Raw genomic sequence first — 18,575 nt, 5'->3', positions numbered from 1 at the left:
CTATATTTGGGCTAGATCAGTAAGTAGAACTGTAGATAGAAAATTATGTTAAACCAAAACCTAATCACACTAAATACAGGACAGACAGGTTGATTTTAAGCATATGAAATTTTATATGTGTATACAGAAAATAAGTAGAAAAGATGAAGGAAAAACTAAAATTAAAAAATAGGCAGAACTTGGGCTGGAGAGATGGCTCAGTGGTTAAGAACATTGCCTACTCTTCCAAAAGTCCTGAGTTCAATTCCTGGCAACCACACGGTGGCTCACAGCCATCTGTAATGAGGTCTGGTGCCCTCTTCTGGCCTGCAGACATACACACAGACAGAATATTGTAAACATAATAAATAAATAAATAAATATTAAAAAAATAGCCAGAACTTGCTTTTCCTATGGAAATGCTTAAGCACATAATAAGATCATTGAAATGTATTCCTCTGTGTATTATGTCTGCTCCAGGTTAATTAAGACTAAGAATAAGTAAGAAGAGGAGGAGAAGGAAGAGGAAAGGGAGGGGAGGAGGAAGACCAGGGAAAGTGAGGGGGGAGGAGGAGAGAAGAAAGAAGATAAAGACTGAAAATGGCTCGACCAGGTTAAGATGGAGAAAGGAACAGTCATCCATTGTTAACGCCCCAACTTCACCAGTCAGAGTGACTGACAGTGTTTCTTCGCTGTATCAGGGAATGGAATTTCTGCAAGCTGAAAAGCTTTAAGAACATTCATGTCTCCAAAGAAATCTTCCAGTCTTATGTGATATAAGTTTTTTTTTTAATTCTCTCTTCTGTTAACAGAATTCCACCACGGATAAACACATATTTCCTTCATAATCTTCCTCTTCCTCTCCCTGTCCTCCAGTCTGGGACTGTCCAGCTGTTTAATGGAGTAGCAGACCCAAGCATGGGAAGCACACACCACGCTTGGGCCTTCGCACTACTGTGCTGCAACCTACAAAAAGAACCAGGTGGACCTGGAGCCCACCCATGCCCCCTCCTCTTGAGAGAGCCTGAAACTCACGGGAACAGCAGCCTTCCAGAGGCACGGCAAGCATGCGCAGGCCTATGCACAGCCTGCCAGCTCAAAACTGAGCAAGACACGGCCAGTGTCGTCCAGTTCCTGGGTCACTTTGCTCTCACAAAGGCTCTCAGTTATGTATTCTAATTCAGGAATACAGTAGAAGAATGAGGGGGCGGGCATGGTTAAAGAAAAAGGAAAGAATGAAATGTTGACAAGGGATTTTTGAGATCTTTTTTTAAAAAAGAAAATTACAGATGCAATTCACAATTGATGTCAGCTTTTTTATGAAAAATAATTCTTACTAAGAATGCAACAACCAAAAATAGAGACAAAGCCCCTTAAACTGTTACATGTTGCTTTTCTTCTTTGTTCTTCCTTAAATTTTATATTTTCTTATTACAGTTTTAGCACATGGACTGGAACCCAGGGTCTCCTCCATGCTCTGTGTTTGTTCTGCCAATAAATCAAATTGCAATGCCTTTTTCTTCTTATTATTTTTAAATGTAAACAGGCTCTTTGTCTGAATGTATGCCTGTTCATTGTCTGAATGTATGCCTCCTGACCAGAAGAAGGCATCAGATTGTGAGCCACCATGTGGTTGCTGAGAATTGAACTCAGGACCTCTGGAAGAGCAGCCAGTGCTCTTAACTGCTGAGCCATCTCTCCAGCCCTTCTTCTTAATTATTATGATAACTGCAACTAATAAAGTACCCTGGTTCTCAAGAATCTAGGGAAAGTTACTGAAATTGCTACAGTAGGATTAGTTTATTGTACTAAATTTGAATGTAACAGTTTGATCCATAATTCATTTCCTAGCAACTCTACACTGAAAAAGTAAATCTCCTAGCCTTCTGCAGAAGACGGGCAGAAAAACTGGCTTCGGGCACAAGCAGAGTGGATGACCGCAATGAAGCAGTGTGCTGCATACACAACTGGGAAGCAGGCTGTATGAGTTCACAAAGATCGTGGCGTTATTCACGAGCCCTGAGCAAGAGCCAGCCAGACAAAACCCAAACGTGGGACGAGTAGACACCAAGTTCCATGAAATTGGGGGTGGATAGAGAAGGAACCAGAGCAGAGGGAAATGGGAATAAATTCAATCAAACACACACAATATGTGTATATGAAATTCTCAAACAATAAAAAATAATTAAATTACTGGACATTAAAATATCTTGAAACAAGATTTTTTTAAAAAAATTAATTAATTAATTAAAATGGCTAATCTCATTATTGGTTTCCCACAACAGTCTCAAAGGCTGACTAAATGATACCTACTGAGATTCTTAAAATTATGCCAGTCACCCTACAGTAAAGGAGTGTATTATCTCATTTAAATCTTACAGGACTCATACAAGGTTACTATGAAAACCACTGTTACCTTACAGATAAGGAAAACAGAGGGCGGAAATGAATTAAAATGCCCCAGGTTGTTTCCCCTGTCGGTTGGGAGCCACCCAGGAGACTGCTGTGTTATTACTGGTTCTGTGTTCAAGGTCTATTCTATCAAGAGCATCGCAGCCATGCCCAAGTATCAATGTAAACTCACATCTCTCATCATTTTCACGGCTTCTCTGGTCCGCCCAAGTCTCCGAGCACACATTGCCAGCCTTCTCTTGATATAGACCAAGACATTGGTGTCTCGTCCTGAGAAAGGAGAGATAAAACATCAACATTTTAAACAAATCAGTAAAAACCAGAGCTTTAAGTTAACCAGCAAGAAAAATGCAGAAGCCCATTTGCTTACCCTTAAATAGATCCCTCAAGGAGGACAGTTTGCTCTTTTGGCCTTTCCTACTGCCAAGAGCACAGAGAACTAATTTTGTTAATAATAGAATGAATACAGAATAAAGCAAAAGTATTTAGATGCCCAAAGGCCAAAATCATGACTGTTTACCTAATCTGTGCTTTTGAGTTAGGTGCATATTTGTTAATAAATAAAATCTCTGTTACACAGGCCTAAGAAAATGAACACACTGACATGGCAAGAAGTTCACAAGCAAGAATCCCATGTTCCACAAGTATGCATGCTTTTGGTAAAAATGCAGAGGTGAATCTCAGGCTGCAATCTGATGAACTACTTTTTCCCGTTCCTGACATTAACTCTGGAGAAGCCTCATCTTGAACTTCTGGTTCATATTACTCTTTCTCTAACACTAGTGACATCATAATCATCTCCAGGTCCCCAAAGCAGTTGGTTTTAGATGGCAATATAACACATTCCAGATATGACAATAGAGCATGCACAAAATGAAAAACTACCCTAGTGTCAGAGAAAGCACTGACAAGCTACACAGTTATAACAATAGCCACTAAAATGGCCCTTATAAAGTATATTAGCAACTTCTTAGCTTAATCTTTTATTTAATTATGTATTTTGGATGTGTTTTCAGACCAGTGAGAACATGCATATGCTTAATCCTCAATAAAATTACCATGTTTGAGAAAAATATGACACACCTGTTATGGATTAAGTACATGTAGATACTCAGCTATTAAAAGATGTTGAGACCAAAGTCTGAACATTTCAAGTTTTAAACAATGAGAACAAGATGTGTGCTGAAAAACTGCCAAGTACCTACAAATTATTTTAAGGATGTGATTATATTTTTGGATAGATTTAGGCAACAGGTTGAAAGGATTTAATTTAGAGAAGAAAAGAAAGAAAATGTTTTCTGTTATATTGTAGGTTGTGTCCATGTATATGTATTAATTCCCACTTAGTTCACAAAACAGGCATTTACTGCACATCTTCCCAATGCACTGTCCTATTTTTATGATGATCGGAGACCTCACTGCTGTCTCTACTCACTGCAGAATCAAACCAAACGTGTGTGTCGACGGCATGGGTGGACACGCTCCCACACGTGTGGACTATAATGTAATGATACTGCTGGCACCCGAGACCTAGAGACTGAGTCAGTCAGGGTCTATACCAAATCCAAGTTTAATATTAAAATTTAATTATATAATATCAAGTATGAAGGACACATATATCCCTACTTTCCAAACTAACGGAGAGAGAGATGAAGTGGGAGAAATTCTACCTAAAGGAAACAACTCACATTTTTGTCAGACCGTGAGAACACTTTTCTCCCACAGGATCATGGGTTTCTGTTTACACAACCAAGATGAGCCCAGGGCTCAGGGAACTCCGGGAATGACGTGGTCCTACTTCTATTCGATTCCCAGAAAGCACCATGGTTCTCAGCCTTTAAGGAGTTATCTTTAAAAATGTATTATTTTAATAAAATATCAATACTTAGGAACTCATAGTTCTTTCTCAAAGACAATACTGATGATTTTTAAATAACTAAATTTTGATAGACTATAACCCATAAAAGTTATATTCTCAATTTCCTTTTTTAACCATGCAATGTGAGACTTAGAAGAAAACATTTTTATGAAACTAACAACAAAAGTTGGACTTAAAATTATGAGATGAAGTAGCAACTGCCAAGCAGAAGAACTATGTATGAATTCTGGGGGAGAAATGAGCATTAACAGTTATTGTGGTGGGAGATGCACGGGAGGATCTAAAAAAAGGAAAGGGAAGTGGGGAGCGATGGAATTATAGTCTTCAAACACAGCTTAAAAAGTGATTGATGCTTGTTTATGGCAATGAAATTCTAGGGGCACAAATTAGAATGTGAACACAATGACAACCAAGTGACTGTGCCCTAAGTGCCTTATCAAACAGAATCCAGTTCTGTGCTGTGCTGAACCTTTGTTCTTGCTAACATTTTACCATTCCGATTCCCCAGTGCATCACCCTGGAGGAAACCTTACTGTGCTGAGCTTCATACTGGGAGCCATGGTGCTGTAGCTGCTGAGAACGTCGATAGCAACCATCTCCAGCCTTCAGCGCCTGCTTAAAGAGTTTTTCTGCTTCCGCAATAGTTGTGGCTTCTTCTTCGGCCAAGAGAATATACGCAGTTGCACACCTGTCCATTCAGACATCACAAATTACAAATCCAAGGCCACTGAGTAGACTGCGGGAGTTCATGCAGAAGGGTAAGGAGTTACACCAAACATGCAGCATGACCAACGGTTTCATGCACCTGTTTGTAGCTGCTGACACAGGAATGGTACAAAAGAAACACCTAGAGTTTAGCTTAAGAGGTAGGATGCAAAGTGTTAGGAGCAAGGGGTTCATATATGACTTGGCCCCTTATTAATGTGTCACTGGGGCAAGGTATCACTCTGTCTCCCTGATGTATAACATGGGGTCTGTTCGGTGTCTTTGTGAAGGTTCAACGAAATGCAGTCTGGGAAGTGCTCGGTGTAGCGTCAGCACCAAGGATGTGCTCACTGAATGTCACCTAATGATGATGAGTATAAGAGCTACTAGTGAATGTCTCCTTCCAACACTTGGAGAGTGACATATAAGCTTCCTTTTGTTTACTAGATACAGATTATTTGCAGTTCAAGAATTTCTTCAGAGTGCAAAATTCATTAACTCAAGTTACTGACTGAAAAAAACAAAATAAAACAGTGCTTGGAAATCTCATGACAGCACTGATTTTCTGTGTCAGAGAACACAAGAAGAGCCTGCAAAAGTAGCTTCTGAAAAGCTCAAACTCGGCCACAGCCACAGTCCCCAACAAGAGTCCAGTCTCCTGCCTCCAACAACAAGCTAGCATTTGCTGCTGTATGTACAGTAAACACTATACCCGGCACTAAACATCACCTCATATAACCCTCCCAACAAACCTATGAGGTAGGAAGCCAGAAGGGATATGCAGTTAACTCAGCAACACGGGAGGCTTTTAGAGATGCGAACCTTCCAAATCATACAGAGAACAGCCCACTGTCAGAGAACTGGAGAGTTTGAGGGGATGATGGGGCCAGAACAGACAACAGGGGTGTTGATCCGTACTCATCCCTTCTCTCTCCTTGTCGAGTTCTCTGTGGCCATTGCCCTATTTCTCTCCATCAGACCACAAGAGAGGAAATAAATAGAAATTAAAACTAAATGTTACTGTGTGAAAACTGCAAAGTCAGCTGGGAGAAAGTATGAACTGACAGATAATACTAGATTTGGGTCCATCTGATTCTTGAGGGTTGAGGGGAGACTTACAAATTCTTTATCCCATCCCTTTAATTTCAAGTAAGAACCATCAGTGCAGTTTTAACTAAATATGAAAAGGTAGGGAGAAAATACCTAGAACAAAAGCTAGAAAAGCAAATACTATGGAGGGCAGAATACATGACTTGGGAAGAACAACAGCAATGCTAAAAACTGTCTCATGATTTACTGAGAGGAACTACTTGGGTAGGCATCAGAGGAAATACTGAAGGCCTCAGATGCCCAAATATTAATTTGAGTTTAAAGTAATAAACTGAACGTTGAGATAATAGTAACTGTGGACACAATATAAAGAAACTAGCTATAAGATGGCAGCTGGAGGGTTGGGAGTTCATGAATAGTTAGGGCTAGACTGCTGGCGTTTTGTGTTCTTACTTCAAATAGTATTCTCAGGAGAGGCGGAGTAGCAGTACGAGCCAAGAAACGTGTCTATGTGGAACCTTGTGAGTTCTGGGTAAAACATGCCAAGAGCTGGTGAGTGGAAGAAAAGGGAGAGAGCAATAGAACTGCTAATGGTTGGGGGCACAGAACGGGACTCTCAGCTTGATGGAAGATGTAGATGATGCTTTTTGTCACAACACAATACACAGACAGAAGCAAGAAGTGTGGTGATGGAGTGTCAACCATCCAGATATCTGCTAGAAGTCTTGTTTGGTTAGAAGTAGGGTACCTGACAGGCTCTTGACTTACTTCGGTAACAATTTTATCTCCCAGATGGTAGAGGAAGCAATTAGGGGAACTTCAACTCTGGACCTAATTCTGACCAAGAAGAAAAAAATAGTTGGTGAAATGAAAACTGATAGGAACATTCAGCGAGAGTTACTATGTCATTCCAGAGTTCAGGGTAATCAAAGAGGTGGAGGTAGACTTGGAAAACTCATAGGAAAGAGGCAGGACTCAATGGCACGAGATGTAGTATGGAAAATGACTCAAGAGGACAGAACAGCTTCCAAATATTCAATTGTAATCATAATTACAAAAAAAAAAAACTTTCAGGAAGAGCAGAGGGCGGCACTGAAGCAAACAGAGTGGCTTCACAGAGACCGAGCCCAGGTCAATTCTTAAAGGGCAAACAAAACAAAAGGTCAAAAGAGGGCATGGGATGGATTGCAAGAAGTGGAATGGATTCATAAGAATAACACCAGGAGAGCTAAAGTTCCAAATTAGCAAGGCTTGGCTAAATAAATAAAATGAGCAAACATACAAAAACCACTAAAGACAACCATTCTCTGTTTTAAAATTATGTCTATTGCTCTCCCTCCCAATTTCTCCAAAATCACCACAAAAACAAATAAGCAAAAAAGACATCACGACAACATTAAAACAAAGAAGGTGTGTGGTTAATAGTGGCGGACAGTAAAGAGAAAGGGAAACCCCCTCACTTCCGTCTTGCTCCTGGCTTCTCTTGCTATCAATGAGAATGACAGACTAAAAAGGAGAGAAGAAATTAACTCTAAAATGGAGAAAGAGATGTAAGACAGCACATCAGTAATACACTCTAAACGAACTACGCTTCTGGGAAGGGCCACTTCTATGAAGCCAACTGGCCGTGCAGGCAGAACACGGAATTGCACTCTGTGGGGTTGTGGGGTCACAAAGAATAGAAACTACAAGATGAGACAACAAATGTGAGAAGCCTTCACCAGGAGAGAAGGCTGACTTCCCAAATGACAGACCAGTGATTCAGAAAGAAATTCCAGTGAGTATTAAAGAAATTGCCTCTAAGCACATTTAAAAATAAAAATAAAAATAAAATAAATGAAGCAGAAACCACTAGAAATCAGCTTAAATGGTTAAGAATAAGCAACACAGGCTTGCTGGCTTCATTTTCCCTGATAGACGTACAGTATCTATTGAAGCTCTCTACACAGCTGACAGGCTTAAGATCAAAATGGAGAAATGTGAGCTGAATCAGTGTGACAGGGTGCTGGTAACTCGCTGGATAATACCAAAGGAAGGTGATTAATGAAGACATGAGTCTGCAGGGTAGTTTCTCCATGTCATACTCCGGGGCTTGGCAGTCCCGACACTTTTCTCAGACACACGAATGACACACAAGAGGCAGGCGTATTAAACTTGTAGACGGCAAGAAAGCAAAAGGTATGTCACATGACTGAGCCAGAAACCATGCAGGTCCAGCATTGCAGGGACAGGATCGGAAACTCAGTGACCACTGGAGAAGATTCTGTAACCTTCTTGAGAAAATCATAAAATAGTTTAACAATGACCACTTGGCAAGAACCCTGCTGAGGTGATTCAAACACCAGATGGGTGGTTGAGTTAAATGACCTTTAAGGTTTCTGCCAACCCTAACTTTTAATGACTCCAATATTAAGAAACTTATTTTCTCAAATCTCCAGAAGAAATTTCCCAGTCTTCCTTGATAACCCATAGAATAGTTGCTGCAGTAAGGACAAGGCTTTCTCTTGCTTTCATCTTGACAGTCAAACATTTTAATGTTGTTTTTTGTCCCGTTATCTATTTTGTAGGCACTGTTTGTCCTACTACCAGAGGTTACATCTAGAAACAGGGATGCACAGATGAGCCTTCTACATCTAAAGAGAAAGACCCCTGTCAGAATGTTCTAGATATGCCAAGAAGTCTACTTAGCTTATGTTCTCACAATATACCAAGTACTTCCCTTGAAGGGTTTAATCTGGGGTCACAGTAAAGACACTTTATTCCAAAGCAGCTAATCCCCTGCAAACCACCCTCCATGCCCCCGCCACGGCTATCCTCCATAGAAGCAAAATTTTCGAAAGTAATGCCCTGCAGTTCAAACACACAGCTTAACAGAAGTGTCCCATCCATGGTGACTGAAAATATTCAGCATGAGACATGACGTCATTTTAATAGCAAGTCTGTTCCCTACTTACTCATTTATCTCCAAGGCTTCGTGAGCTGCAGAAATCCTGGCTTGAGGGTTCCTCTCTCTCCAAGCTTTTTGCATTACTAGTTAGAAAATAAAAGAAACAATGCAAGTCAGCTGGTACATATAAATGGGCTGATGGATAGAAGACAATTACTGGTTGGCAGCTTTATTTGTAAGAGAACATTTTATTACCAAGAAAGTCAGCCCATATCTCCAAAGTCACACAAGTATTCTGAATTACTATTCCATTGTTCTTAAGTTGCCAATGACTAACTTTTTGTGTGGGTATTAAATTACATACATAAATATCATACACCAAAAAAGTCAAGAAAATGAAGATTCCACCTCTTTTGACTTCAATAAACATTTGCTGTTAGGAAACATATTTTACATATTTCAAAATTGTTATTTTATAGTCAGCTCATTCTGAAAGTACCTGCTCCCATCTGAAAGTGACTCTCATTCCACAATACATAGTTTCTATGCAACATGTTCCAACGCGTTTGCTACAAACCCTGGATCTTTGAATGTTGGAACTGTGTGGAGGATGTGAGCTAAGTTGAAGTGCTGTAGGATTTCACTTGACAATGACTTTAAAAAACAATATTCTTATATAGTTTGATAACTCATATTTTATAAGTCAGTTTCTTAAAAGTATGTAGAAATTGTTTTGTTTAAAGGTGTTGTCCTAGCTGGTTTTATGTCAACTTCACATAATGTAATCTGGGAAAAGGGACTCTCAGTTGAGACTATGCATCTATAAAATCAGGCTGTGCCAGTCTGTGGGACATTTTCTTAGTACAGATAGGGGAGTGCCCAGTTCATGGTGGATGGTGCCATTCCTGGGCTAGTGGTCCTGGCTCTTTAAGAAAGCAGGCTGAGCAAGGCAGTAAGCAGCCCTCCTTCATGGCCTCTGCATCAGTCTCTGCCTCTAGGTTCTGGCCCAGTTTGAGTTCCTGCCTTGGTTCCCCTCAATGGACTCTGATTCAGGATATGTAAATAAACTCTTTCTTCCCCAAGTTGCTTTCCCCAAGCGTTCCACTAGAGTAACAGCAATCCTAACTAATTCGGGAGCTTTCAGCTATTTACTTTTGACCATTTAATAACTCAAAACTTACCAGTAGGAAAGTAACGAATGTGAAATGCATGTTAAACAAAGTCTTCTCTGAGGTAGAAAACACATATGTACCCCTACAGTCAAAGCCACGTGCCCTTCCAGTGCTTGTAAGCCAATCTATGAAGTCAGTAAACTAGCCTGCTCGTTCACAGCCAGTGATTCCCAGTTTCCAGTTAGAATGTGACCAAGGGACTCTTCATTCCACCTGGCCACGAGGTAAACTCCTGCCATGTAAGAGATAGGCCTTCAAAATACACAAAGCTAATGGTGTTTTAAAATCATGTTCTAGATAATAATAAGCCTCATTCCTACATTGATAATTATTTTGAATAAATCTGATATAAGTATAAGGGTTATACTCTTCAATTTAATATTTTATTTATTGGCGAGAGAGGTATGTGTGTGCCCTAAACAATAACCTCGGGTGTCAATCCTTCATCCCCCTTTCTTCTTCTTTTTCCCACTTCTTCTTCTTCTTCTTTCTTTCTTTCTTTCTTTCTTTCTTTCTTTCTTTCTTTCTTTCTTTTTTTTTGAGACAGGTTCTCTAATTTGGCCTGAATTTCATCACATGGTTTAAGCCCCAGGGATCCGCATGTTCCCACCTCCCCAGAGCATGTGCTACCACATCTGGATTTTGTTTCCTTTTACATGAGTTCAAGAGATCAAAATCAGGTCCTCATGCTTACAAGGCAAGAGCTTTGCCCACTGAGTTAGCCCCCCCACCCCTCGTTATTCTTTTTATACAGCTCAGACTGACCTGGACCTTACTATGGAGTCCAAGTTCATCTCAAACTAGAGATCCCCTTGCCTCTGCCTGCTGAGTGTTTAAGATTACAGATGTGTGCCACCAAACCTAGCTGCAGAGCAGGTATTTCAGAACCAGAGCCATGATTTGGAACAAGCTAAAAAGCTTCCCCACCCTGATGCATCTGAAGGACTTTCCATACTTGCATCTGCGGGACGAAGATGGTCCGAATCACAAGTAAAGAATGTCTGGTGATCCTGGGCAGAGAGGTTCATGTCATAGTACGTCAGGGGTTCTCGGCCAGTGACCCACGTGTACCTGTCAAGGGCAAATATAATTGTCAAACAGTTTTGAGAAAGCAAAGATCTACAAAAAAGGAAGCTGTAGAGCAACCAAAATGCAAACTACTGCCGAGTGTTAAAATAACTTTGCTCGTGAACACCAAAACTTCTTTGTAAAAGTCATCCTGCTTGGGGATCAGTGGTTAGGAGCACGGACTGCTCCTCCATAGTATTCCTGTTGGATTCCCAGCAGCCATGTGACCATCTGCACCTCCAGTTCCAAGGGGATCTAATGCCCTCTTCTGGCCTTCCTTGGCATTGCATGCACATGACACACAGGTATATGCAGGCAAATCATACACATAAAATACAAATAAATCTTTAAAAAAAACTTCCTTCACGAATTAATATCACAAATAAATATGAATTTTCTCATATATTTTTGTCTTAACATTTCAGTAGTCTTCTATAATAAAACTTCTCTAATTAATATTACAAATAGATATTTTTCCCAAACTATGAAATTCCTAATTTGCCTAATTAGTTCATTCAACTAAGTTGCAATAAATATAACCTGTCTGGAACCAATATAATCAACTTTCAGGGAACTTTCAGAATTAGAGAGCTGCAGCTAGCCTAAAAACCCAAGTTCAATATCTAGAACCCTCCTGGTGGAAGTGGAGCATCATCTCCCACAAGTTTGTCTATGACCATTACATGTACCATATACATGCACATATACATACAAACACACTTAATTTTTTTTCAAAGAATAAGCATAAAAGAAAAAAATACAGCTTATAGCTTTGTATATTATTCCCAACTAGAAGGTCAGAAAACCTTTAAAACAGAAAAACAAAAATGCTTTAAGATAGTATCAGAAAATGGAAGCTGCTGGAGATGGTGACACATGCCTCCAATCCCAGCTCTTACTCATGAGGCAAAAGGATCAGGAGTTTAGGGTGCTCCGTAGCCAAACAGCAAGGTCTGGACTTTGAAACCCTGTCTCAAGTAAAAGCAAGCAAGAAAGAGAAGTAGGGGGAATAAAGAAGAAAGGAGATGGAAAAGGAGGAGGTGTAGGGAAGATAAAGGGAGGCGAGAGGAAGGGGGAAGGCGGGAGGGGAAGAGAGTAAAACACACTATTACGTGACCCCTCAATGAACCAGCAATAGCGCTTGCTATTTTTGCTCCCTAAACCACTCACTCACTCGTTTCCTGAGCTGACAAAAGACTCACCGATTGTATTCAGCACCCCTAAACAAATTTAGTGGATTTCGCCACACTTTGCACTCTGTAACAAAGAGAATATGAAAATGTTACACGTAAGTCCAGTGACACGAGGAGCTAATTAATTTAGTAAAACACCCTTCCGGGCCATTTGATAAGATAGCGTTATTCTCTATCCTTTATATAGGAAACTGAAAAACAAAAGGCAACCGCTGAGATTAATCAGGTAATTGAGGCCAATCAGGCTCTGCGGCGGGGAAACTTCACCTAATCTCTGGGTCCCGGTTTCCGTGTTTTCTCAACTCACAGCACATGCCCATGTCAGCTACTGCGTGACTTTGTGTGCTTATTCTAAGAGTGGATTTTATGAATTTATCTCCAAAAATATAGGGAAGGGGACACGTAGAAATGAGACTATATTTCCATCACTCTGGAATCCTGCTCTACATAATACAGAGAACGCTAGCTAGACTCAGCCAATTAAGGACTACGCTAGTTTTTATTTGGAGATAATTTGCTAGATTGATATTGTCTTCCCAGAAAGGAGTATGAAAATTAATAAAGTTACCATAATTATAGAAAGAAGTTCTATGAAAATAAACTGTTTGAGGACATACTTATGCTGATGTGTGTGTGTGTGTGTGTGTGCGTGCCATCACATTGATGTTATAATATTAATTACTACTAAGATTGAACATTTTTCTTAAACAGGGAGCATAGAAACTTAGGACCATGGGGATTTTACTTTGAGAAGTGCATTAATAGCTTTAAGACTGTGTCCTATTAAGCATGTGATTAATAAGCTATAATTGTTTGCAAACATCCTATTGATCAAGACTTTCTAATGATTTTATAATACTAGATCCCTTTGGATAAAGAAAGTTTTATTAGAAAATAAAACCCACTTAACCAAACCCAAAACATCAATACCCAAGGAACACACCCAATGATATGTACACTCAAACGATGGCAGAAATCCAAGAGCTATTAAAGGCCAGATGATGATTCATTGGGATTCTGCAGTAGGCCTGTTCATCCAACTTCCATCCCGCCACCCCTTTATCCGTCTAACTATCCAGTAGGCATCACTTAACTCTCGGTGCAGGAAACATGTAAAGAAATACTACAGTCCGCTGTATGCAATAAAACAGAAAGCACGGTGTAATCTTCTGTATGATCACAGTACAGCATTGCTGAACTAGTAAAGCAAGCATGTACTTATAATGGGATGTGTGTTTCCATTTAAAGGAGATGAGTTTATCTTTAAATTAAGACAATATCTCATTTTAAATTTATGCAATGTTTATAATGGCCCCAAAATTTTGTCAGCTTAATTTGTTATTTAATGCAACATCTCTGGTTTCTGTTAAGAAACTGAAATTTGATAGTTATCACTTCATATTACACAAACTAGGAAATTACGTTTCTTTTAGTTAATTATTTGCTGCCCAAACCAAAGTCTATTAGAAGGGTCATGAACACTGTGGTTCCAGATCTTGGCTTGAAACACCATGGCCAGCCAAATGATCGTGGTTACTGTCCTAGGACTGGAATAACTCTTAGAACGTCACCACTGCCAGCAGCTCCCCAGTTAAACCACCGAGGTTCAGAATGCTCCTCTGGACACTTCCCAAATCGGGCAAGGTTTATAGTTAGGCTACAATAAACTTACAGTACAAGGAAGTACATGTTAGAAATATTTACAATAAAACGGGAATATTTGAAAAATAGTTCTCGTATTTAATTCGATTAAGAATATTAAATTTTTAAAAAAGTTTGGCCAATGTTTTTCTACAAGTACATTATTATTGTGCCTGGAGGGGGGAAGTACCATTGAAAATCCAATTGGCAAATTAAACTGAAAATTATCTCCAATTAAATGTTGCCTCTATTACATCAATTGGAACTTAAAATATTTCTAAGGAAAAATAACTCCAAAAAGAAATACTGTGTACTTTAAACAGTCACCAGTCAGTGCCTAAAGGACACTGTATTTAGGAATTTCCATAACATTGCCAGCAGGGGGTGCTGCAAACGTTCTAAAACGCTACATTTATCACTTAAAGACCAAATCCTTGTTAACTTGCTGTCTCAGAGGTGTTCAGTACTCACTTTTAAACCATCCCTGAAACTTAGAAATCTGTGGGATGTAAAGTGGGGAAGGCGACCAAGGCGTGCAAAGCAGTTTTGCACAGGGCAGGGTTGTTTTGCCTTAAGAAATGAACAATAGAAAGGTCATCTATATGCACACATCTAATTTTTGCCTTAAGTGACATCACAGCTACATAAATTTCATCTTTGCCCTTCTATTCCATAATCTTTCACGTAGAAAATTCTGGAATCACTCCAGAGAGCACACCCCATAAATATCGATCGCCTGACGTGACTTAGCGTATCATGGAAAGGGTGTAAATGCCAAATATGAGGATTCCAGAGAAGTGAACCTCCGCGGGGTAAGACAGTGTATGTTCTTTTCTTATGTGTACTCTTGAGGAATAAACCTATTGCAGACCATATTTCAACTCTTCCTTCAAAAAGAATGTTTCATTCTTCATTATCGTCCACAATTTCTGTGCCACTGGGAAGCACTCAAAGTCGCCTTCACTAAGTGCCTGTTCGCAGCATCAAGAGTCGAATATCACCATGTCTCTAAGACAAGCACACACAGTCCCTTCATCTTCAGTGTCCACAGGACAGTCTCCATGCACGGCTGCTGATGGAAATGCTGTGCCCTCAGCATGGACGCAAGACCGCCAAAGCTCCCGGGGAAGGGAACCAACTGCCATTAAGTTTCTATGTGGGACACAAAGAGCATAAAACTTAATCCAGTGAAGATTTCTAAAGCAAGCTCTGAATGTTTTTGAAGCCCTTCACCACCCTCATTACTTTGTAGCTTAGACTCAGTCACCCTGCTGGCTAATTTTGTGTCAACCGACACAACCTATAGCCATCCAAGAAGAGGGAGCCAGGATGGAGCAAACTCCCCCAGAAGACCTGGCTGCAGAAACGCCTGTAGGGCATTTTCTTAATTAATGATTGATGTGGGAGGCCCCGCCCACTGTGGGTGGGAAACACCTGGTCCTGAGCGCTGAAATTCCTGGCAGGAACCTCCACACCCAGCTGCCATGCACTGGGCTTTGCACAGCAGCAATGTGGCGCTCATGGGTTCTAAACTTAGCTTTCATTGATCCTTTCTCTTAGGAGGTCTCAGGTTATCACCTACACTCCCTATATAAATTAGTGAGATGAAAAGGGTCTATGCATATTAGACCGTTTCCTCCAGGTCACAACAAGGCCTGGCGTCTGGATTCATCTCTTACCTACAACAAGCAACAAACCTGTTCCTACCAAAGTATCACATTCAACATCCTGTAGCTTCATCAATTCAAATGTCCAATGGAAGAACAGACTTTGAGCTTCCGCTAGGGCATGCCAGTTACTTCAAAATAATACTTCCAACGTGTCCAAACGTTTCACTGGACATATTATTAGATTAGCCCCAAGCGAACCAGTCTTTGAAGTGATTTTGCCTACAGTTAATTAGCTTTGATATGTTAGAGACAAATACCCAATCGTCTACATCATACTGATCAATTATAGGTAATTATTAGAAGTGCTTCTTTTGGAAAAATAATTAAGCCATAACTACTTCATAACTTTTCAAAATAACTATGTTGAGAAGTGATGTAAGGCTTGAATGCTGTGTTGGGCCTGCTGGCTGCAAATGAGAGGCCAGCAACACAAAGGGGAACCGTCTCCACTTCTGGCTGCCCCGGGTCTTTGGCTAGCTGAGCTTTAACCAGCTTGCCTAGAAGACAGCGCTTGGAGCAAAGACCTCCTACTCAGATTTGTGGGTATCAGGACAGAACCCCGAGAGCACAAAACACCTAAAGAACTGCCAGTAAGTCACGTGGGTAGTGGACCCCGAGAGGGAGAGGCCGGTTCAAACCGCCACGCTGCTCCTCGGAGTTGACTATTCTCCGCCCACCACACCAAGCACCAGAGGGTGACTGCGAACCTCCAGCCGCTGTGCGCTTGTCCCTCCAGAGGAGCCAGCCTGGACCGGAAACCATGATCCCACAGAGCAGAAGTGGGAGGGGACCGTGGAGCTGAACCACAGGCCCATACCCGCGGCCGAGCCTGTCCAGAAACCAGAAAGGAGCCCAGCACGAGCCCGGAGGTGAACCCCTCGGAGGCCACCCCACAGCAGCAGGGCACAGCGGGCGCGGGACTGGTCTGGCCTAACCTTGCTTACAACGTTTGGGTAGTCGGAGCCGCTCGGCACCGGTCCCGGCTGGGGAGGGCTGGGTGGGCTGGGTGGGCGCCATGTTTGACTTCCGCAAGGTGCAGTTCTTCACAGACTCACAAACAGGGCTGTCTCCTTATGTCTTCTGTAACATCTGATTTCATTTCAGGTTTCATGTCAGTATTTCAGCGGGAGTAAAATGATCCACTCGGTGGGGAAATCCATAGGGATGTACCGTGTGAGCTTCAGTGGTCTTCAGGCTCCCCACAGCCCTGAGCATCCCTGCCCCTTGCACTGTCCCTTCCTCCCCACAATCCCCTCTCTCCGGGACCTGGGCTGTTGCTTGCGGGCCTCAGATCCATAGCCTTCACGTTTCTGTGGCATTTTTGTAGGCACCAAAGTTTAAATAAAATGCTCATATAAAGAAAACATGATTTTATTTTAAAGAAAAATTGGCATAGAAAACATGAATAACGTTCATTCAACAAATTTTGTTGCTACAAATTCTTGCATGGAACACAAAGAGGGATCAGTGAGTGCGAGTTGTAAGGCCATTTTTATTGGCTTGCTTTATTGAAGCTTGCTTTATTTCGTCAAAGGTATTGTGAGACAGCTAAATCTTTTCATTCAAAAGTTATACATTTCTCACTGACCATTTCTGATTACATCAACTCCACCAAATATATTAACCCTGAAACAAGTCTTAAATATATGCACAGTCACTAGAAAGTAAAGCCATTTCAGGCTTTTTCACCATTTAACTAGAAATTCCATCTATATTAGAATATAATTTTTAATGCCAAATGATTTTGAAAAGATGACTAGGGAAATCACTTTCAGGCCATAGATTAGATTTTGGCATGTATCTATCTATTTATCCCCACTGAGACTATTAGCAAGCAATCCCAAAGGTCCCTAATGCATAAAAGTTCCTAACTTTGCAAACGGAGCCATGTACTGCAAGCTCTGAAAGGCTTGGGTGTAAAAGTCACTGACCATATGCCCATATCCCTGAGTGGTGGCATTCTCCCAGATCTGTTTTTAAAGTGAGTTTATCTGGGAGGCACTGCTATGTAAAAAGCTGTCCCCTGACTTGGTATTTCTGTGTGGCCTCAATTATTTACACAATATTCTGTGAAATTGATATTACTGTTATTCCCATGTTTTCAGATTAAGATACTAAGGTTTATTTAGGAAAGTTAAATGGCAAGCCTTAGGTCACTGACTGTGACAGTTATAGAACCAGAGCCACCCGGTTGTCAATCATTGCCACCAAGCTGCTTTTAGAGTCATTTAATGTCCTGTCACAGATCTTGTCGTGCACTGTGTTAGAGTATTAAGACTGTCGTCATTAAGGGTTTTGAAGCCAGTTGTCACTCCATTGATGTGGGATTTCCCTCTGTGTGCTGTGATCACCATTGATAAATAAAGGAACTGCGTTGGACCTATAGCAGAACTATAGGGGAACAGAGCTAGGCAGGGGAAACTAAGTTGAATGCTGGGAGAGAGGAGGCAAGGTCTGGAGAAACCATGTAGCCCCTGCTGGACACAGACACCAGAACTTTAGCCGGTAAGCCACACCCACATGGCTATACACAGATTAATAGAAATGGGTTAAATTAATATGTAAGACTTAGCCAATAAGAAGCTAAAGCTAATAGGCCAAGCAGTGATTTAATTAATATGGTTTTTGTGTGATTATTTTGGGGCTAAGCGGCTGGGAACCAACAAGTGGCCCCCTCTTACAACACTCCATAGATTAAACTGGCCTTAAAATTTTCAATTTTCCTGGCTTTGCCTACCTAACACTGAGATTACATGCGTAAGCCAACAGGCCCAACAATAATTTTTCAGTTACTTAATTACTGAATTAATTACTTAATTACTAATTTCAGTTACTTATGTTAACTTTGCCTCATAGTCCTTACAGTCACTGGAGCAGTCACTTAGAGTATCCAACTAGTCCTTAAGAACTTGGATTCAT

The 18,575-nt window shown here is 40.8% G+C and overlaps 1 protein-coding gene and 1 long non-coding RNA gene across 7 annotated transcripts in view; one reads left to right on the top strand and one right to left on the bottom strand.

Moving 5' to 3' along the window:
* Positions 1–18,575, bottom strand: part of St7 (suppression of tumorigenicity 7) — a 228,515-nt gene that overhangs the window by 77,176 nt on the left and 132,764 nt on the right. For 4 of the 6 annotated variants that reach the window (XM_085683703.2, XM_085683704.2, XM_048448998.3 and 1 more), the window contains exons 4-9: positions 12,355–12,409; positions 11,040–11,155; positions 8,980–9,055; positions 6,794–6,862; positions 4,804–4,958; positions 2,564–2,661 (exon numbers count right to left, since the gene is read on the bottom strand). In XM_085683703.2, the coding sequence (XP_085539829.2) occupies positions 2,564–2,661; positions 4,804–4,958; positions 6,794–6,862; positions 8,980–9,055; positions 11,040–11,155; positions 12,355–12,409 (569 nt within the window). The remainder of the gene's footprint in view (positions 1–2,563; positions 2,662–4,803; positions 4,959–6,793; positions 6,863–8,979; positions 9,056–11,039; positions 11,156–12,354; positions 12,410–18,575) is intronic. The other 2 variants (XM_085683705.2, XM_085683706.2) reach the window with 1 other exon arrangement.
* Positions 16,019–17,020, top strand: LOC125409815 (uncharacterized). Its single transcript, XR_007234895.3, has 2 exons — positions 16,019–16,525; positions 16,761–17,020. It is a non-coding gene; the product is annotated as an uncharacterized LOC125409815 (long non-coding RNA).

This window comes from Myodes glareolus, chromosome 25 (genome assembly GCF_982192425.1).
Source record: "Myodes glareolus chromosome 25, mMyoGla1.1, whole genome shotgun sequence".
Taxonomy (NCBI): domain Eukaryota; kingdom Metazoa; phylum Chordata; class Mammalia; order Rodentia; family Cricetidae; genus Myodes; species Myodes glareolus.
The sequence above is the reverse complement of the archived record's forward strand: the minus strand, read 5'-3'. Positions and strand labels throughout refer to the sequence as shown.